Genomic DNA, 23,545 nt, shown 5'->3' with positions numbered 1-23,545 from the left:
ATTTATAAGGTAGCATCAACATTGCATTTCAAAGTTCACAGTGATGTCAATCCTCAAATCTTACATTATACATAAGCTTGCTTTAAAACTAGTATGAGTGTGTGTGGAAAAACTGACCTTTGAACTTACCAAATATCAATGTGTTTGTGACCCCAAACTTGTCATTAACATTTATTATGTGAATTTTTATTTAGATCTAGACATTTCTGAAAGAGTTCGGTGAACTCCATTTAAATGTAGAGGTGTTTTGGGCAGATTGAAAATTAGAGGGCGCCCTTCATTTCCAATATTCTTTACCTCCATTTTCTCCTTAACGTCCGCGGAATTTTTGTGGAACAAAGTGAATTTTTTATAAGGACGCTTTAATTAAGCAACAGTTTTATCAAGAAATTACGTTGGCCTAAGAGGTGGGCTCTTAAATTAAAAAAAAAACTAAAGGAAATTTTGCCTTTTGCCCCACAGTCTATGACGTGATGGACGATGAAAAACAAAAAAAGTTGGTATTGTTTGTCGATTACTTAGTATTGAAAGAAGTTTAAGTATACATTTCTGTAAGCGTGAACGATGCCATATCGCTTTATCACTGTTGGAACTACAAACCGAATGGTTAAACTAATCTGTTGCAGGTAAATACCGTTGTTTGATGTCTTAATTGTGAGGTGAATTTCAGACTTTTGACCCTTCTTATCAACAGGTATTAAGATCAACATATAAAGAAAATAATGAATATCACTTTGTCAAACCATGATTCGTATGCCATCGATGGTACGTATATAGTACCAATGTATTAGTGCCCCTTGTTTCGTAACCTTCGTCTTTCGAAGTATTAAATTTTTTTGAGACGTATATTTTCAACATGGCCTTTTCAACTATACTTTTCACATTTTCAGCATTGCTAGTACTTACCCATGGACAAAGTAAGTATTCCTCTCTGGTTCGTATTGTTATCAATTCTAACACATTGGTAAGAGCAAGTGCATGGCTGTGTTCGCAACAGTTGCAAATTTACCATTTCGTATACTATCCAGCGGCACTTAAGTACAGGGTTCAAGGTGTGATTTCTGTGGTAATCGACTCTCTCCTGCAGTTTTAATTATTGTTTTACTTGGGTTGCCTAGTCTTTGTAAAAAAGAAATAGATATCTAACCGCAGCAACGCTACATCATTAAGTTTCGTTTTGCCGGATTTGCCGGGTTTGAAATATATTTTTAAATATTGTCGTTTGTCAATGGAGAATATCAACAAAAAAAAAGATTGGGTCAGTACTTTTATCGGACTCGCATTTTTTATTTTTTTTTTTTTGTTTTACGAAAATCAAGTGACAGTTCGTCATCTTATATAATTAATTGATATGTAACAGTTGTCAACAAAGATCATGTGACCAACTTGAAAGTCTTAGTTTTTCGTTTCGAGTTTGTGTTAACATCATTCGCTTTAAGAAATATTCCGACACAGGTACTTACCCATAGGAAATCATAGGCCCAATTAGTACCTATGGACATAATAAATATACGCATATTATTTAACGATACGTATTGTTATGAATTCTTTTGCTTCGGTTAAAATCATCTGATTGTATGTCCCAGTTTAGTTTGACAGGCCTTGTCATTTCAAACAATTCCAGGTGAGCTAAAAAATTGCATTTCCTCAAGAAATTGAGTGTTGCTCTATAGGTGTGCTAAATATCGTACTCCTCAAGATAGTCGGGTGTTCTGTTTATACATTTGGTGTGTGATTTCAAATGCCCTCCCGATGTACTTTACAGGTTCCAACATTTTTTTTTCTGAATCTAGTTATTGGCCCTTCGAGAGTATGAAAATCTCATATGTAAGACAAGTTCAAACATAGGGTGAGTGAATGTTGGGGCGGGTTGGGGTGGGGGGTATCTCTGTCTTGTTTTGCTTCCGGGTCATGTTATGTGCGCGATCTCATTAGCACGCCATAAAAGACAAGGATATTCAGTACACTCGGATACGTCATAATGAACATTTATTTGTATACATATGATATGTGTGTTGCTGCAGTGTCACATGAGAGACCCATAACATGAGTTATCTTCTGTAGGGGTGGGAGGGACAGGGCAGGGGCAGGCCATTTTGGCATAACCCACTTCATTTCCAAGTTACAGTACTCTTATTTTCTGTCATAATGGCATGAAATGTCTCATTTGGACGAACTTGTTGAATGGCAGGAGGGGGGGGGGGGGGAGAGCTTGGACGAGGGAGATAACTCTTACTTATTGACCTTATATTGGTTACAACAATGTTATGCACATCTAATACATCATCATTATCTAATCAATATTCATTAAGTGGCTAGTTGGGACAAAATTCCATCGTGTAATACCTTATATACCACAATGTACTGTCCTCTCACAACATGCTAATTCAAGGCCCTCATATACTGAAAGTCCGAACAATTCCTTACTTTTATCTAATATAGAAACACAATATTCAAACTGTTCACACTGTCAGCACGATCGCTGTGACGTATGGCATAATAGTGGAGTTTGTCCCCATTGGGGTTGAAGGGTTGGGAATGAGGGAGGGGCAGATCCATTGTCATAACTCTTATAAGTAAAATACTTTCCTCAAATTGTCTAACATATCTCAATGGAAATACAATATGTAATGTAATACACAAGGATCAATGTAAAGAACAAACCCTTTAATCAAATATATTCATATCGCTTTATATATCATATCCCCCTCCAGATCCTACTTACTGGAATTCGATGGCTTTGGATTCGTTGGAAGAAGCTCTGAGATTACAAACTCTCAACAAGAATGTTGCAAAGAATGTTATAGTTTTCATCGGTGATGGTATGAGCCTATCTACGACAACTGCTGCCAGAATACTGAAGGGACAACTAGCCGGCAACCCCGGCGAAGAAACCGTCTTAAACTGGGAGGCATTTGAACATTCTGCACTTGCAAAGGTAGTTATCCATCCATCCATCCATCCATCCATCCATCCATCCATCCATCCATCCATCCATCCATCCATCCATCCATCCATCCATCCATCCATCCATCCATCCATCCATCCATCCATCCATCCATCCATCCATCCATCCATCCATCCATCCATCCATCCATCCATCCATCCATCCATCCATCCATCCATCCATCCATCCATCCATCCATCCATCCATCCATCCATCCATCCATCCATCCATCCATCCATCCATCCATCCATCCATCCATCCATCCATCCATCCATCCATCCATCCATCCATCCATCCATCCATCCATCCATCCATCCATCCATCCATCCATCCATCCATCCATCCATCCGTCCATCCGTCCATCCGTCCATCCGTCCATCCGTCCATCCGTCCATCCGTCCGTCCGTCCGTCCGTCCGTCCGTCCGTCCGTCCGTCCGTCCGTCCGTCCGTCCGTCCGTCCGTCCGTCCGTCCGTCCGTCCGTCCGTCCGTCCGTCCGTCCGTCCGTCCGTCCGTCCGTCCGTCCGTCCGTCCGTCCGTCCGTCCATCCGTCCATCCATCCATCCATCGTAAATGACATTTTTGGATAGGCAGTTAATTTTGTGCCGAATTCGGAACGTGCGTTTGGTTTGGTTGCTCTGAAAGCCCCGGTCGAATCGACAAGTAAGCACGTTTTGCAATTTTGTGTAGAGGGCGATGATCCTGTAGTTTCTGTTTTGCTTTCCCCTAATGGGGTGTCATCCCGAAAAGATGCCCGAACTAAGATATCCCGTAGGTTGCTGGGTCTTTTAAAAGCGATGACAGGTAATTCTGGGAAAACGGATTTCAGGCGTTCGGTGCCCTGAAGTAGGTAAAAATTCTTCTGATTGATATTAGTCATAGTGGGAGACCAGGGTGGAATTCGGTAACCAATGGTACCCTTTTGGAACTGGTTTTACGAGTTTTGTACGTCAATGTTTCGGTACGGGGTTTGCTTTTAGCCTTTTTGATGGCATTTTCAATAGTACCCCGAAAATACTGTCTGTTTAGCAGGTGTTGTGACAGTTCTTTAGTGCGTGAATCAAAATCGACTTAATGCGTCGAATGCGCAACGCTTGACTGTATGGAATATTTCTGGTACAGTTACGTGGATGGCAATCGCTTGGTAAGAGGTAGCTGTGCTTGTTCGTGGGTTTATTGAACAAGTCTGTTTTGAGTAAACCATTTTGTAGGGTCACAGTGGTGTCCAGGAAGTGAACGCCATGTCCAGAAAAATCAGCAGTAAATTTGATAGTGTGATGAAACGAGTTTATGTCATCAATGAAGAGTTTTTGATTTGCCTCACCATGGGTCCATATCATAAATATATCGTCAATGAAACGTAACCACGTGTGTGGTTTCAAGTTTTGTCGAGATAGAAATTCTTTCTCGAGGTTCCCCATAAAGATGTTGGCAAAAGACGGTGCCATTTTGGTACCCATAGCAGTGCCATGAATTTGGAGGTAGTGTTTGTTGCCAAATACCAGATTATTGCTGGTCAAGATAAGTTGCATCAATTCGGCCAATTCTTTCATCAATTCGGCCAATATACACACACACACACACACACACACACACACACACACACGTATATATATATATATATATATATATATATATATATATATATATATATATATATATATATATATATATATATATAAATATATAGGGGATTGGGGATCAGGGCTTTGACAAACGTTGGAGCAAACATGACAAATGATTTGTCAAACCATTGCAAACTAATTTCGAGCATGACCAACTATTCTCAGTTAATTATAGGCTCCTCTACACTTCCTTTCGACAGACATACACCACAAACGTGCAGGTGCCCGACTCGGCAGGAACTGCCACCGCCATATTTTGCGGAGTTAAGACGTATACCGGGGGTGTGGGTGTAGATGGTACAGGTACTAGAACTAACTGTGAATCCTCCATTGGAACTCATGTGCCTTCTGTTCTGGAGCAGGCCATAGATGCAGGTATGTGGATTTGTCACAACCGGACGGTTGATATGGGATAGTGAACTTATATAAACCAAACTCTATGTATTTATATGTTAGGGTGTCCGCATATAAAGCGGGAGGTCCGGGTTCGAATCCCGGTGGAGGCTGGAAGTTTTTTCACTGTTCTCGATTTAACTCATTTTACTCATTACGTTTTCAATTATATATATATATTTATATATATATATATTTATTTATATATATATATATATATATATATATATAAATATATATATATATATATATATATATATATATATATATATATATATATATATATATATATATATATATATATAACATGTAACTTAGGTCAACGTTGGGATGTAATTAAGTGTCCTGTGTAAACGTTTTAAACATACATATCTCACCCCACATCACCCTACATAGCTCCACCCATGAAATCAACGTCAGTGATAGTCAAAGGAGACTTCCTACTACATACCTCAATACAAAGAATGCCAGTTCAATATATTGGCTTTTTATTAAGAATTACAAACAATATTATTACCATTATTCGAACCACCCACGTCGGGTGTTATTATGTCACCTAGCTCTCAATTTAACCCCCCCCCCCCTCCCAGGACGGCGTTCACAAATAAACATTGTGCCCACTCCTAATTAAGTGCTGTGCCCTCCCTGTGCCCCCCCCCCTCCCCCAAGATTGAATGTCTGGCGACGCCACTGCCGTCAGAGCTGTTAACATACGTTTTCAATGTGGCACTTAAATGCCAACCTACACAAATAACACAGGACTATATATAGTATGTTATTGTTCGTATGTTATTGAGTATCATTGTGGTTGTTGTTTTGACGGTAAGTTTTTTATTACTGTTTCCGACAAACAGGCAAGTCTACTGGTGTGGTAACCACGGCTCGTTTGACCCACGCTACCCCTGCTAGTACTTACGCTCATTCACCGGAGAGAGTTTGAATGATAGCGATTTAACGAACGCTGCTGTCGACGCAGGCTGTACTGACATAGCGTCACAGTTCATTGATGCTCCGCAGATAAATGTAAGAAATTTCTGTTCCCAAACAAACCGTCGAATCTTTTGTAGCTATTACTTATCACAACATGTTACCGGTTAATCCAGTGTTGCTGTCAGTTGTGGTGACATATAGCGTCACAGTTCATTGATGACCCGCAAATAAATGTAAGTTCACGTTCCCAAAGCAAAATGCCAATCTGTTTTAGCTTTACAATTAATTAGTAAAATGAGAATTTATATCAGCATCACTTATATATAACGTATAATTACAATTCCATTGTGGGAGGGGAAGGGGGAGGGGAGGGACGGGCGGGAGTGTCATATTTCAAATTGAAATGCATTTAGGACACCATTTGATTTATCGGAGGAAGAGGAGAAAGTGTGGGGTATGCGGGGAAGGGGGGGGGGGGACTATGTATGTATTAGATGATGCTTCATTTGAGTTAAGTTAAGTACTTCCCAAGCGTTGAAAGCCAACCCTATCCATGTGATGATCGTGGATGAACACGTATACAAGCCTTCTCTGTTCGATGAATATTCAGAGATTCATGAGGCAGGCTGGAACTAGTCACACCCATTTCTAGGCTCCCGGGATCGCCAGTTATAGATACGTCCGCATCCGACGGACGCGAGAGTGTATCTCAGTATATTTCTACTTTCTCAAATACTGAAGAAAGGGGCAGGCACTCCGTTATGACATCCACATCACAGTGAAGACATGATACACGAATTTGTTTTGAAACCATTGAAAGAACAAAAACCCTAAGTAATCACAGTTTCCAGTTGACCAGAAGTAGCAACCCTTGGAAAACTCCGCCCACCAACGTTGCAAGCAGGAACTTTCGACAGACCGAGAGAATATTGTTCCTTTATAGCTGGTGCCGTTTTTGAACCGGGAAACTAATGGTTGTGGAGCATACGCTCTAACCGCTTTACCCAGTACATAATATGGTAACATCTCATTTTTCTTTTAGTCTTTTCTCTGCCGCCCCCACCCCCTCCTTCCCTTTTTATTTTGTGTGCTATATATACGTTAACCTGCCTCAGTTCGGCCATCGGAAGCAATGAAAGCACCATGTTTCCCCCACCAAATTTGAACAGGTTGCTCTTGGAGGAGGAAGAAGGGAATTTTTACCAATCACAGAAACCGACCCGGAATATCCCGGAAGTAGAGGCCAGAGAAGAGATGGAAGGAACCTCGTGGAAGAATGGAAAGCAGAGCATCCCGCGAACTCTGAATTTGTATGGAACAAAGAGCAATTCGATGACGTTGATCCAGATACTATTCGATATTTATTCGGTAATATGAATATTCATATTAAGGTGACTTTCGATAGATTGCCGTTTATAGTTCATATTAAACAATTAAGCAAATTTTGTACAAAAACTCTCACAAAGAGAGCTTACAGCTTATATTTCGTAATTAATTGTAACGAGTATTTTGTATTGTCTATATGAGCTATAAACCGAAGCCGTCTTGATATACTGCTGCACGGGTATAATCTGGGTAATTTATGGGGTTTTGACATACTTCTCATTAACCGAATACCGTCTTGCTTATACCGCTAAGATGTATTCGAGTCCATTGATGTCCGTTTCCTATGACTTATGAAACGAGTTTCTATATCTGTTGGGTTTTTATTTCTGTGTTGCAAAGGTTTGTTCGAGACCGGTCACATGCAATTTGAGTCCGAGCGTCCCGACGATGGTGCTGGGGAGCCCTCTATCGCCGAAATGACCGATAAGGCAATACGAATACTAAGTAAAAATTCGAACGGATTTTTCCTGGCAGTTGAAGGTAAAACACACACAAACACATACATATACATACATAAATATATATATATATATATATATATATATATATATATACATATATATATATATATATATATATGTATATATATATATAAATGTATATATATATATATATATATATATATATATATATATATATATATATATATATATATATATATATATATATATATATATATATATATAGGTAAGTGATTGGAAGTAAAACAGCCAATGTTTGGTTTTTGCAGAGCTTTCGAGCAAAACTAGCTCTTCTTCAGTGCATGATCACCGAAAGTGACAAGGAGTAGCAGGAATTGAAACTGTTTTATAGAGGAGATGTCGGCAAGGTTGTAAGGGCAAAGCGACTTACTGATTTCTGCTGAATTGAGCAGAAGTTTTAGAAATTCGGATTATTTTAATCCGCGTCGGATTCCAATTTTAAGCCAAAAAGCTCGTGGAATCCACCCAAGGCCCATTGTGCGCCTCTTGAATCATTTATTTCGGCCATTGAAGAGGATGTTAAAACACACACCTCCGCCCCAGATTTCCGCGACAATCTCAACAAAACTGAGAGACAGGCCATTCATGAACTCCGGAAGCGCGATGACATTGTCATCAAGCCAGCCGACAAGGGTTCTGCAATTGTCGCTATGGGCAAACAATTCTACAGAGAGGAAGCCAACAGACTACTCGGCAACCCTCTACACTACAAACTCCTAGATTCTGATCCTACTCAAGAAATCACACAAAACGTGAAAAGAGTCATCCAAAAGATAGTCTCTAACGGTTCCATTGACCGCAAGTTAGGCCAAAACCTCCTGGAAAACGACCCAAAACCTGGTCGCTTTTATTTTCTGCCTAAAATTCACAAAGAAGGCAATCCCGGGAGGCCCATAATATCGGGTAATGGCACAGCGACTGAAAAAATTTCCAAATTCGTGGATCTCCTCATCCAACCTCTCGTTTCGACCCTACCGTCCTATGTGCAGGACACTACGGATTTCATCCGGAAAATTGGGGAAATAAAAAATCTTCCCTTATCCTCTCTGTTAGTTACCTTGGATGTGTCTTCGTTATACACAAATATCCCTAACGAAGAGGGCATTTCGGCCTGCACAAAAGCATTCAAACCGAAACGTGGCAAAACCCCCACGAAGAAAGAATTGGCCGAATTAATGCAACTTATCTTGACCAACAATAATCTGGTATTTGGCAACAAACACTACCTCCAAATTCATGGCACCGCAATGGGTACCAAAATGGCACCGTCTATTGCCAACATCTTTATGGGAAACCTCGAGAAAGAATTTTTATCTCGACAAAACTTGAAACCACACACGTGGTTACGTTACATTGACGATATCTTTATGATATGGACCCATGGTGAGGCAAATCTAAAACTCTTCATTGATGACATAAACTCGTTTCATCACACTATCAAATTCACTGCTGATTTTTCTGGACTTGGCGTTCACTTTCTGGACACCACCGTGACCCTACAAAATGGTTCACTCAAAACAGACTTGTTCAATAAACCCACGAACAAGCACAACTACCTCTTACCAAGCAGTTGCCATCCACGTCACTGTACTAGAAATATTCCGTACAGTCAAGCGTTGCGCATTCGACGCATTTGCTCCTCTGAAGTCGATTTTGATTCCCGCACTAAAGAACTGTCACAACACCTCCTAAACAGACAGTATTTTCGGGGTACTATTGAAAATGCCATCAAAAAGGCTAAAAGCAAACCCCGTACCGAAACATTGACGTACAAAACTCGTCAAACCAGTTCCAAAAGGGTACCATTGGTTACTGAATTCCACCCTGGTCTCCCACCACTGGCTAATATCATTCAGAAGAATTTTCACCTACTTCAAGGCACCGAACGCCTGAAATCAGTATTCCCAGAATTACCTGTCATCGCTTTTAAAAGACCCAGCAACCTACGGGATATCTTAGTTCGGGCATCCTTTCGGGATGACACCCCATTAGGGGAAAGCAAAACAGAAACTACAGGATCATCGCCCTGTACACAAAATTGCAAAACGTGCTTACTTGTCGATTCGACCGGGGCCTTTCAGAGCAACCAAACCAAACGCACGTTCCAAATTCGGCACAAAATTAACTGCCTATCCAAAAATGTCATTTACCTCATCTACTGCAATATTTGTAACTTACAATACATTGGAGAGTCAAAAAACACTCTTAGAATGAGAATGACACAACATAGATCGGCGATCAAAACAAAAAAGATCTACCAACCTGTTGCAAATCACTTCAATCTCCAAAATCATTCAATTGAGAATTTGCGTGTTATTGCCATTGACCAGAACGATTCTTGGACAGATAAATCTAGGAAAGCGAAAGAAAATTTCTGGGAACTAAACCTAAAGACCACGGCACCATTCGGTTTAAACATCAGAAACGATTTGCCGTCCCAGATAAACCAAAACAATTCCTTTACAATTACGACGGAATCGGATTAAAATAATCCGACGCGGATTAAAATAATCCGAATTTCTAAAACTTCTGCTCAATTCAGCAGAAATCAGTAAGTCGCTTTGCCCTTACAACCTTGCCGACATCTCCTCTATAAAACAGTTTCAATTCCTGCTACTCCTTGTCACTTTCGGTGATCATGCACTGAAGAAGAGCTAGTTTTGCTCGAAAGCTCTGCAAAAACCAAACATTGGCTGTTTTACTTCCAATCACTTACCTAATTTAATTATTGTATCTCACTCGAGATCCAGCCTTTCTCTAAATGCAGCATAGTTGTTTAACAGTTTTTCCGTTATTCCTATATATATATATATATATATATATATATATGTGTATGTATGTATTTCAATTCATTCAAAGTAAAGATACCAGTTATAATGCCCATGACCTTGGATATATTAAGGATATGCGACGTGACTCGGTCAATCTCTTCCATTCTGGTCCCGCGCCCTGATATGTACATTCTTTCTCTCCCCGCCTCTCATAAGGTGCTCGTGTGGACCACGGCCATCACGACAATATACCGTACAACGCGCTACACGACACACTTGCTATGGAAGCTGCTGTACAGGTAGCCGTAGATCTAACCAATCAGGAGGACACGCTTATCATCGTCACAGCTGACCACGGTCACGTGATGGCCATTGCTGGTTATCCAGACAGAGGGGATGATATTTTGGGTAAATATGTGGCGTCAAGAAACATCAAATCGCTATACGTGCATCTAGAACGATCTCAATATATACACGCAAAACAGTCGTCGGAAATAGGCCCAGGGGTTTCATCCACATATTTCATTACCTAGTAAGAATAGTAAGAGTAGTAATATACCAACATTCAAAGACCGTAATAATAAGAACATTAACAAATAAGAATTTTGGAAACAGTCAAAACCATGTTAAAGTTAGTATTTTGCTGCATGTTTAGTAATTGGAGCACATCCAAAGATTTGTCATAGCTAACTCGGGTGGCATATTTTACGTTATTGTGGCTTGGACTCGGCGGATGCGTCTAAATAAGAGGAGAATGATGTTATTGTCATTGCTGAAAACGGAGCAAAGAGGTTAAGCCTGGCTTCTGTACTCGATATCTTCAGTGAAAATATAGGTGAAAGTATTTCTTTAGCGTCAAGCCTGGCATATAGTAATGTCGTAATCTTATATATTATTATATCCATTAAGTTAATTTCTATTTTAATGTGTGAATATCAAGTTTTACCCGTTGCGTCTTGTTGTGGCAATATGCATGTTCAATTTTACTATTGGAATTCTTACACTATCTTAGTTTTCATGTTTCTCTTAAAGGTAAGCCCAGTATTGGTGGCGATGCCCTTCCATACACAACACTTGGTTACCTGAACGGTCCCGGTGGATTCCAGACAGCTATCAGTTTCAGAAATAATGGCACAAGACCAAACCTAAGAGATGTCGAAACAAGTAATTTGATTTATATTGGTTTGAAGATGAATGTCTTTGAAATGGCCAATTGGCATTGTAAAATTACGCACGCCCCCCCCCGGCACCCCCACCTCGGGTCAAAACCTGAAATATTCAGATACTTGGCGTCCAGCGGTTTTCCGGTTGTGACAAAATTCGGATTATTCAGTTTTAAAGGCTCTTCTCTATAGAGTAATATCATTAACCCTGTTTAATAGAATGTGGTAAATAAAAACATAGGAAAAATATTCACCGTCAGCTCGGCGATCTGTTTTTGTCATTTTGTAAAACGATACCACTATGTACATGTATCTTCTTTCTTTCCTTTTTATTTTTTTAAAATTTTTTTCCTAAATTCAAATTCAAACTATTTCCATTCGTTCATCGCCTTTTCACCAGATTCTAAGGATCACGTGGTCGAGACTTTGGTTCCGTTGCCATCCGAAAGTCATTCGGGGGAGGACGTAGTAATCTACGCCAGTGGCCCTTTTGCACATCTTTTCCACGGTGTCCATGAACAGAACTACATTGCTCATGTAATCCGTTACGCTGCCTGTCTGGGAGACGGGAAGCAAGTTTGTACGGATGCCGTTGAAGACCCTTGCGGTGGAACGTTGATAAACAGTTATAACACACTCGTTTTGTTACTTCTTGTACTCACAAAGTTTCTCTTTTAATTCAAGTTATCTCAAAGAAGTTTCTAACGTGTAGTTAATACGGAAAGTATATCTACTCCCCCACCCTCCCTTTATTGTGATAGCTTCTTTGGCAGAGTGTACAGTTAATGGTGTCCAACGCATGTACGCATTGATAGGATTAACGTAAAATGGTTCCCTTGTTGTTCTACGGTTTTGACGAGATCTCCTACAGCAGCCAATATTCCATTGTGAACGGACAACACATATATTATTTATATGTATACATCCAATTGGATGCAGTTATCACCACTGATAGAAACGCAATATTCTTTACGTTTCTTTCTCATTACGTTGCGAATCAGTACCTACACTATCGGGTATCAAACATTTCATTATTAAATCATGGGCGTAACATCTGGTGGGAGGGGGGGGGGGGTAGGGTGGAGGGGAAGGAGTGGAAAGGGTTTTGCCCAATCCTCCCCCTTTCTATGATTTTCTTAAGGAAGGACATAACTTCCAAACTTTTAATTCTTGTCAGGCATGTATTTTTGTGCTTGAAAATCGCTACAAGAGATCTTCCAGAAAGTGTGCATTTTGAAACAGTAGAGTTAATGACGTCATCGTATTAATTAAGCTAAACTTGCCTGTTTTATTCTTGATAATATTCAGAACCTTTCAGCCATAGATGAAGATAATAGGGTTTTTACCAAACCATTTGTAGTTTTGTTTAATCTTTGATTTCTGCGTACAAAGAAGGTTTCTCAATAATTTCAAACATCACTGGCATTGAAAGTTTTCAGTGATGTTCCAGTGGCTGTAGATGTTTCCTTGAAGAAAACCAAAGCTTCTGAAGTACAAATCTCACAATAGCATCAACCCCTATGACTCAATAACAAATGTCAACAAGACAATCATAATAATAGTAACCAAAAAAGGACAGGAACATCTAACTTTTAACTTCACCCAATATATTTCTATTGTCGTAAACCCATACAGTCACTTCACCTAGTATTGAAAATCTCGTCGGGAAACGTTCCACCAAACATTCACCAAAAACTTCCGCTGAAAGATACTTTGGCAGTAAGGAAATCGAACAGACCATTAATGAGATAACGAAAGGGGGGTGTGTGTTGGAGGAAGGGTGCACAAATAGGGGGGTAACTAGCTACATTACACCGTGGTTTTTTATTACAACTCTTTCTAATGTTTACCTAAAATTTACCACACCAACCAGAAAGAAAGCAACACACTTTATCATAGTTTGTGAGGGTCACTGTCAGAGAAATTGGCCAACCTGTACAGCTTTTACATTCATTGTACTGACACCAAACATAATTGGAGACATATATATAAACATATATATATAAACAAGGGAAACAAGTTTTACACAGTGCAAAAAGATGTGCCATAGTTACACCACTTATGCACCTCTCATCCATGCTGCGTCCAAAAGCTTCCCTCCATCAGTAGTCATCTGCTTAGTCCATTCCCCCCCCCCCCCCCCCACCGCCCAACCCCCTCCTTCAACCCTCCCTTCCACCATTCAATATCGGATCATTATCATAGAGTAAAATGTTGACTTCAATAGTCCAGTTAAAATATCTTGTATGCCATTGGTCTTTGCCACGATACCCTCAGATAGGGCTATGCTCACCGCCACATGACTCGAACCTCTTATGAGAGTACAAAGCTTTCCACCTGGTGTGATTCAAAGCAGGAGACCAAAACTAAGGTACGATAGCACACTATACAAGCTCACAATAAAATGTATCTCCATGCAAATAATTGACAAAAATACTCACAAATGGGCATAAAATAGTTTGAAAGCCAAGGTTTCCTGAGAGGTAGGAAAATCTATAAAATAGATTTCTCTATAGATTTTCCTGGTCTCTGTTTATGCAATTTTTTTAAGTACACATCCGGATCTTCAGCATATATGGTGTTTTTCTTCGATCTGATAATTTATTGTCTGTAAGAGACAATCTACTCTACTCTTTTAGCACGTGTAACTGACCACAACCACTACAAAAATTGTACACCGTTTCTTAACAACAGTTAAAATAAATTAGACAAAAATAATGCGTGACTGGTCTTCTTTCCGAAATTACAGCAGAAATTAAAACACTTCTATGGAATTAACAGATTTTTGACAAGAAATTTGAATGACCTTTTCATATCAAGTCAGTGAACCGAGTCTTTACGACGAATTGCAAAAGCACTTGCTTGCTTTTCTTTTACCCATGCTGGATGCAAGTGGGTTAAGGAGGGTAGTGGATGTGGATGTGGATGTAGTGGTGATGAATTTCCTTTCTCTTTTCAAATTTCTCCTTCCTCGCTATCTCATTTTAAGCGGAGGCTGCTGCAGCAGTCTTCTTGGAGGAGGATAGCAATTTCTTTATCTCAGCAATAGCTTTGCCTGGATTCAGGCCCTGCAAAACAGAAAAAAAGACAAAAATATATCAATCACATCTTTTCATTGTGAAATGAGAAGCATAGCTACTTGTCCCCTGTGTACAGTAAGGAATAGCTACATCTCCACTGTCTACAGTAAAACTATATATCCAATGTGTACAGTAAGGAATAGCTACATGTCCATTGTGTACAGTAAAGCATAGCTACATGTACACTGTGTACAGTCAAGCATAGCTACTTGTTCACTGTGTACAGTAAAGGCATAGCTACTGTACATCTCCACTGTGTACAGCAACGCTATATGTCCACTGTGTACAGTCAGCCATAGCTCCATAGTTGAAAATCCCCCCAAAATAAATTGATCTCTCCCCCCCCCCCACCCTTTTTAACATCCTAGGGATAACACCGGTTCGCTGTATGCAGTAAAGCTGTATAGTTACCTGTTACATATGCACAAGTAGGGCCTAGCTATATACTGTGTACTGCAGTATATACAGTGTACACTGTAACTCTGAATTGTTTTAAGGACTGTTGCATCATTTACCAGCCACTTTCCACTCTTTTCAGCAAATTCCACTATTGCTTCATGGAAAATAATTCAGTGAACCGGAATGCGTATGGTGCCTACCATCAATTTCTGTGATACACAAAGCTATTATATCTTCCATTGAATCAGATACTACATGATAGCTCTCTTGACAACTGTTGACTACTGTAACATGCTTGTAATTCTAACCATACTGAAGCTGCAAAAAAAGTGGGTACTTTACTCACTGACAAAGATAACACTGATTGCAGTTTGACCAGTATTCGGGGGGAAAAATAGATACAATACTAATAAGTTACGTTTATTTACTTCATCGGTCAATATTATGGAGATTTAGAATTAGGTCTGGATTTGTGTAGAAGAATTGTGCTAACATATATATGTTAGGGTAAATCTATCCAAAAGTGAAATAGTTTATTTCTAATTATTAATTTACATTGATTATTTATTACAAATATTACATATATTAACAACAAAATCCATAAACCTTTTAGTTCAAGAGTAGCTTACAAGCTTGTTTGAAGTTACACCATTGTTTGTGCAATGGGTCAAAAGGTCAATCGGTTAGAGTACAAAACTTTCGGTCAAAGGCATTTGTGCATTCCTACACTCTATCCTATCCTACACTCTATGAATTGATGTATGCACACTAACACGTTAGGGAACACATACCACTGGCAATCTATCACAGCCGATACATCGAGAATAATTACAAGCCAATAATTCACACACTTTCATTCAGATCACTCGGAATTGGAAAGTTATGAAAGGAAAACTATCAATAGATGATAGTCCACTGTGAGAAGGTCTATTCAAAATAGTTTTGATGAATATTTGTCTCAAACTGTCACGGCATATTGACAGACATGAGACTACACTACCAACAGGTTCTGAGACAAAACAATATTTGTTAACATTACATACAACACGCAATCAACAGCATAGATTCATTCCAAACACACAGTTGGTAGAAGTGAACATGTTACTTGGGGCACGAGGATCGAAAAAAAAAAACCAAAACAATCTTTTCCAAAACCTACGTAGAAATGCTTCTGTGTCTAAGTATAAATAACGTTGGTGAACCAGATATCGTCCTGGATGTAGGATACTGGAAATATTGTCTGGTGCTTCAAAATTTCAGTGAATGGTCACCGATTGACCTGTTCATAAAAGTCACAGACAGGGACGACATGCACAGATGCTGTCTCCAAACTAACTTTTTGCATGTTAACATTTGAAACGACCCCACAACAACTAAGCATATATAACTTTATATATTCAAATAGAAGTACACTGAAGTGTAAATAACTGTTTACAAAATGTCTTATGACTCACCTTGGGACAAGTCCTTGTGCAATTCATGATGGTATGGCATCGGTAAACAGAAAACTTATCCTGGAGTTGGGACAGACGTTCAGCTTGAAGCTCGTCTCGGCTGTCGATCATCCACCTATAGGCCTGCATGAGAACGGCTGGTCCGAGGTATTTATCTCCATTCCACCAGTAGCTGGGACAGGAGGTGCTGCAGCATGCGCACATGATACATTCATACAGACCGTCCTGAGAAAGAAAACAAAGGAATGGTATATATTACAATAGGTTAAAGAACAAAAGGTATCTCAAGAAGAGAACAAAGGGATGGTATATATTACAATAGGTTAGAGAACAAAACATATCTCATGAAATGAACAAAAGCATGAAAACAACAATAGTTGAACAATACCACAATAGGATGAAGGTTAAGATCCTTAGTATTGAACAAAAGAATGATTCTGTATTTATTACAATAGGTTAATCCACAACAGGAATTGAAGAAGGGCACAAAAGAATGACAACAACAAATGAAAAATATGATTCTAGGTTAAGATCTACAGACAGACAGATGGATGGATGGATAGATTTATTTCGTCCATAAGAATATGGAAATTTTCTCCCTGCAGCCAAACACATAAAATATCAAATATTAAAGTTACAAACAGAATAAGGTTAAAAATAAGTATAAACAAAGCACAGAAAATTTGAAAAGGGGGGGGGGGAGCATTTTGTGCCTTTATGCAACCTTGCCAAGATGATGGACTGCCTGATGACTACTGGTTTAGAATTTACTGGTTACAGATTATACCAGCCTACGTGATAACGTGAGATCTGGTTAAAATATGCTACCAAGGCTGATATACCAGTGAGAAATCATGCAAGTCATCCATCTAACAAACTAGGTCTCCATTTCGACGTTGTCCAAACAGAAAGGTTGTTCCTCAAAAGGGGTATAAATGAGGATGGGGAGGAGACAAAATGAAGCAAGGTCAACTATTTTATTCTAAACAATCAAAATTAAACTACATCAGGTGTGCCACCTTGGTTTTGCTTAGATTATCATTCATGTTTAAAACGACCTTTGACCTTACCAGTTTATCCCTGTCTTCAATTGACTGCAGAAACTGCTGTTCACCATATTTAATCTCCTCTTTCCTTTGCAGGTATGGCTGAATAGATTTATACTGGGCATAGAAATTATTCATATCCTGCAGGGGGAAAAAAGAAGCCAAATGGAGAATGATACAATAGTTGCTCAATTTGCATATAACATGTGGGAAAGGTGAAAAAGTGGAAGGGGTCACATGCATTGTCGCAGAAATAGAGGTAGTTTCAATTCCATGGTAAACTTGGTCAAGCTCTTAGCTCCTTTTGCAGGGCCAAAGGTCAAGTCTCTTAGCTCCTTTTCAGGGCCCACACCAAAGAGATGAAATTCACAAAAAGTGCATCACATATCTCTGATGATCATCCTGTCCGACATCGTCCAAGACGGTTCATATAAGAAGTGAACAATGTTAGTCTATAAGTTAACTGCGGGGGTAAAAAATAAATGTCTAAGAGAAAATTAACTTGAGACTCAAAGGATATTTAGAGCATCCACTTTTAGTTATTATTGCTAAGAATGGCCCTTTTTACTGCAACCCTCTCCATAACTGCCACACACTGTACAATCGTAGCTGACAGGCAGTAGAAAAACAAGTTTAAAAAGATGCTAAATGGTGACGAATCCAGACTGACTTCGATGCGACTAAAACCTGGCTACATCGTGATTACAGTTATAGTCCTAATTAACATAAACCAACTGATCATCAATGGTCATCCATGTTAGGACCATCCATTGAGTCTGGTTGTTTGTTCAATCTAGCAGTGTGCGGTCCACTTTAAAACACCCAAATCACTTAAAATAATTTGGTGAGTCAGAAATACCAAGAGGCTATTTTTGACAACTTTTTACCTATAATTCACGGGCCAATATATGAGTCCAATTACTTTTGACCTTTAAGCATAGAAAAAAGAATTTGGTACTAATTACGATAAATGAACAGTACATGATTTAATCACTTCATGTGCTTTGTTTAGATCATCTGGAATGTAATCATAGTTAATATTGCTTGGAACTGCGAACAGCTCCTTTTTTTGCTTTCAAAAGAACATCCAGGGTATTATGAACCTATTGAAGTATGAAGCTTATAGTGCAACTACACATTTGTACTTACTGGTACCAAGTCCTTGATAACATACATGTGTGGAAGTGGATAGATTTTGGTTGCTTTGTTCTGAGAGGTGTCGATGCGGCTGAATGAGCAAAACAAAAGAAATTGTAAAATGGGTTAAAACCAAGAAAAAAAAGAGTTGGAAAACAAGAAATGTCCCTCTTCACTAAGAATTATCTTTTTTTTCAGATCCATTTAAATAAACACCTTAACTTAAGCTCAGTTGCAATAACGGATTATTAAAAGTAAAACTGGAAAACAGATGTCTTAATTATGGAGAAAAGATCATAAAAATTGGCATAATAATAATCATAATATATGATATTTCTGTATCTCATTTGGTTTCCCTGGTCAACAAACCAAATGGTACTGTTGCTAGCTTGGGTTGAGATTATTGCATACTCAGTGACTGAATGTACAATAGATGGCATGGAAACACAACTGATCTGTAACACAGATAATACATGCCCAAGATTCTTCATAACAGCCAAATAGTCTTGTCAAGCTATGTATAAAACAAAATTAATTATTTCTGAGACAAACTAATACTTGAGGACTTGTAATTCAACTTTAATGTGACACTACAAAAACACAACAGAAATTGCACAAAACGACCATCATGTACATGCATGCTAGATGGATTAGTAAAAGTTCTGTGACACTTGTCTGTAGATCAACACTTTGTACAAAGGGCTTGTCTGGCTGCCTGATCAATATTTACTGTGGTGATCTGGGAGAACTAGAGAAATGCGACATCAAGCAGTACTGCAGAGCAGTACTGGATGAGGAAAGTCAGTATATGTCAAGTGTTTCCATACCTGATGCAGGCCAGAGTGTTGGTTCCATTGATGTTCATGGCACAAGAACCACAGATACCTTCCCGACACGACCTCCTAAAGGTCAAGGTAGGGTCCATTTCATTCTTGATCTTAACTAGGGCATCCAAGACCATTGGTCCACAACTAGAAGGGAAAACAAAGAGGTCACGGGCGTCATCATCAAAGAAGGAACAGAAAACTGTGATTGGGAAGTAATATGTTTTGAAGCAATGAAATGTTTGGCTGGAATATGAGTTGAACTGGTGACCCTCAGAAATTTTATTTTGATGATGAAGATCCCTTATTGTTTGAAGTAAAGAGCAGATGGATTGGAGCATGACTTTCTAAACCAGGGTTGTCCAACCTTTTGCAGAGGAGGGCCGCATGGAATGATTATGATGAAGGAGGGGGCCGCATGAACCCTACGCTCGATTTTTCGACTTTTGCCCGAATCCCAAGGCAACAAGATATGAGCACTGCGCGCGGAGCGCACTGATTTATTTTCCTTCCTGATAACACATGAATAAAGTCCAGCCACCCCCCCCCCCTTCGCTGAGAGAGTGTCACACAAACTGACCTGTATGCAGTTTTTTGGACCAGAAGGTTCGAATGATTGATTATATAGCTTAAAATTGTTATCAATATATCTGCTCACTATCATTTCGCACTGTAGAGCATGTCTGGCGGGCCGGACGCAACCATGCGTGGCCCGCGGGACGTAGGTTGGACAACCCTGTTCTAAACCATAACACCAGTAATCTACAACTCAATACATTCACTGCTCATGTTTCATGTGACAACATTTTTGATTTGGGATGAGCTAATGATTAATACTTTTTTGGGCATAATCACCTGTCCCCCCCCTCCCACCCTTTCCCAAAGAAACAATGTTCCTGTTATGAGCTCATCATTGTGCAATAAGTCATACAGTTCATGAAGTCACTGAAAGGAAAGGCAAAAGTTCTGTTAACTTTACCTTTGACATAATTGTTTGAAAACTCGCTATTAGAGCAAAGACTCAAATTTGAAAACAATAAGTTAGAACACATTTGAGAGATGTCAAAGTTCAAATGTCACATACATGTGCCATATTGTAATATGGTTGCATTTCAATATTCAGCCTAGCATGTAGCATGCATTGACTGCCATACTAACCTATTTAAGTCAACATCATATGTCTGCATACGAGGTTTGTCACCAGGCTTTTCGGGATTCTGTTAGAGATTAGAAAATATGGAAGAACATATGGTACAGTATGACATGTTTATCCAACTCTAAAAGTCAAGTGTATTCTAAAGAAGGAGTATATAATGTACTTAAATTGTTTTTATTTTTTTCTTTCATTCCTTGCACATAAAAAATACAAAACAACATCAAAAACCAGAAACTTCTTGTTTTAATAACAAGTGGTCAAATTAAGTTTATTGTTTTCAACAAGCCTGTAGATAGTACTCACCCATCTGTAAACTGAAAATTTCTTCAACCTCTGCTCATTTTCTTGTTGTGGTGCTGATGCTGTTTGAGCCAGTCGAACAACCTTGAATGTTTAGGAAAGGAAATTTATAAAGCCTACGTTGCAGGAGGAATTTTTATATAAGTTTCAATTAATACTGTAATTATGAATGTTGTGGTACAACTTAACTGAGTGTTTCGCTACACATTGGAACTAACTTCAGGTTCTGATATCATAGTACTAGCAAACTATAGCATACTAGAGTTCTTCAATCAAGTTTCATTCATTGCTAAATATATTTTGCTGCGATTCTGTTCAATGGAGGGTTTTCTTTGCCAAATTACTACCAACATACTGTAGCCATGTGAGAGCTGGTAATTTCTCTTAACTGAGTTTTACTGTAAGTGTCAAGTTCTTGCTATATATTGTCAGGTTTCCAGCTTTTCCATGATTAATTTATGAGGTTGTACAGTAGAGTTGCTCCGAAAAATAGTTAAATAGTGACAGTTAAATAGTGAGAATGGGTTAGGCTGAAGACAGCTGATTTTTTTTATCTAGAAGAGATCTACAGTAGTACCACCCTGTGTACTTGACATTTCATGAGACTAATTTGTATTATTTTGTAATGAAAAAGGCTAGTTTGCCTTATTTTGTAATGAAAAATCTTCAAAGTTTGAGACTTTCACTATGCATGTTTTGCCATTCCACAGTACTAGTTTATGAACAAAGTCAAAAACACCGCACATGAAAAATTCCCATATTTGTACAACTTGTGTCAAAGAGAATGTCATTGATAGATCAGCTTAAGAATGGAAAAACTTGCTTGATGTTCTTCAAGGCATTGCTTATACCATATATCTAATACAAAATGTTTGTAACGCTTGTGTTGGCGAGTAAAGCTATCTAGGTGAACTGGGAACTGCCTATGTCTTAATGGCTCTACAAAATGTCTAACTTTAGCGAATTTCTCAAAAGCCTAGCATTTACTCGCCAGTAACAAGTGTATTTGTCAATGTTGGGTACATAACTTGCACATTAAGATCGATTTGAACATGGGCAGATTTAAAAAAATAAAAATATTATTTTTATTCTTGCTTTTCTTTGTTTTCTTGTTAGGCCTGCATACTGCATGCAATAAATGGTACTTCTCACAATCACAGAAGGCATGCCATGGCGCTCAAGCCCGCTGGCATGACTCAAAGGCCAAAAGTATAGTTAATGACAATGTTACTTGTTGGCCAAGTTCTATTTCATTTTTTAAGTTGAATAGGTATGCTACATTCTATAATAAAATAACCTTTTTCTGGTGTTTAATTTTGTTTAATATTTTCCAATTTGTCAAATTTGTGATGTCTAAGAACTCTCATATGTTCTAGCCTAGATTTCCCAAAGTGAAGGGCTTATACATGCATATGATGTAGGCTATACTCTACCCTACGAATAGGCTTTGTAGGCTGGGCTAGTACTGAAAGTTGTCAGTGTAGTGTTACTACTTACTAGCCTAGGCCTAAGGTAGAAGTTATCGCTGACCTTTTCCTTAGGGTTCCACATCTCCCGGCACTGTCCTATGACTTTGACCTAACCTTGGGTTTAGACTGCAGGCACAATTTCAACATTAACATAACACTGGCCGAGCCCGTAAGAGGGCCTTAGATGTAACTTTGTAAGGCCTAGGCTACAGGCTGGCTTAGGCTTACAATACAAGTTCGGCCTACAATAAGGTTACCAAATGCGATACATACCTGAGCAGGAAAAAATCTTCCCTGGGACTGAAGAAGTTGTCCAATACTTCTGGTAGATATTAAAGCCATCAGATATCCTTGTGCCTGCAATGAAGATATAACCTGCTGGTGTTTAAAATGTTTTTAAAATGAAGAATGTAAAGTATTGTTCTAAACCGTCCTAGGCTTGAGTAACGAACGCGTCTTACACAATCTTCTTCACACAGTGCAAACTATGTACGTCCTAACAACGGTTACGTAACTGTTATGTATTACGTTTGATTGCGGTGTAGCACATGATAGTGTCACTTGTCCCTCGGAACAGTACCTGTCGGGATATAGTGTCTCCACCAATATATACCGTCGGGTACGCTGCGCCTAGTGTGCCATAAGTCCTGAAATTGATGTATATCGAATTAAATTGAGATATGTGTAAAAGTACGTGGGCTTCACGTTTCAATCCTAGCAGGATCTTCTTCAGAGGCTGAAGTTCAAGTACAGATTGCCATATGTAAGTTTCTCGTGCGCTGACTGGACGACCAGTGGGACCTGTTGTTTGCTTGTGCTCTGATTGGTAGAAATCAACATATGTCATATAAAATTGACATATATGTCGGTTTCTCGTGCTCTCATTGGAAGACCACTGTCACATATTGTTTCCTAGCGTTCTGATTGGAAGAAATGTGTCGAAATAAAATGTAATATGTCAGTTTTCGTGCTATGACTAAAGTT

At 39.0% G+C, this 23,545-nt stretch overlaps 1 protein-coding gene and 1 pseudogene across 2 annotated transcripts; one reads left to right on the top strand and one right to left on the bottom strand.

Annotated features, from left to right (window-relative positions):
* Positions 1-737: 737 nt before the first annotated feature.
* Positions 738-13,046, top strand: LOC139976406 (alkaline phosphatase-like; annotated as a pseudogene).
* Positions 13,047-13,286: 240 nt separating this feature from the next.
* LOC139975509 (succinate dehydrogenase [ubiquinone] iron-sulfur subunit, mitochondrial-like) lies at positions 13,287-23,061 on the bottom strand. Of its 2 annotated transcripts, none has more exons than XM_071983487.1 (8): positions 22,835-23,061; positions 21,096-21,176; positions 20,795-20,853; positions 19,640-19,783; positions 18,825-18,903; positions 17,700-17,816; positions 16,630-16,854; positions 13,287-14,764 (listed from the first exon to the last, which is right to left on the bottom strand). In XM_071983487.1, the coding sequence occupies exons 1-8, from the start codon at positions 22,901-22,903 to the stop codon at positions 14,681-14,683; spliced, it is 858 nt and encodes a 285-aa protein (XP_071839588.1). In that variant the 5' UTR covers positions 22,904-23,061; the 3' UTR covers positions 13,287-14,680. The 2 variants fall into 2 exon arrangements, with proteins under 2 accessions (XP_071839588.1, XP_071839589.1); XM_071983488.1 differs by lacking the exon at positions 22,835-23,061 and adding an exon at positions 22,623-22,761.
* Positions 23,062-23,545: the final 484 nt, after the last annotated feature.

The sequence above is a fragment of the Apostichopus japonicus genome, chromosome 11 (assembly GCF_037975245.1).
Source record: "Apostichopus japonicus isolate 1M-3 chromosome 11, ASM3797524v1, whole genome shotgun sequence".
Lineage (NCBI taxonomy): Eukaryota > Metazoa > Echinodermata > Holothuroidea > Aspidochirotida > Stichopodidae > Apostichopus > Apostichopus japonicus.
This window is presented reverse-complemented; position numbering and strand designations above follow the sequence as displayed.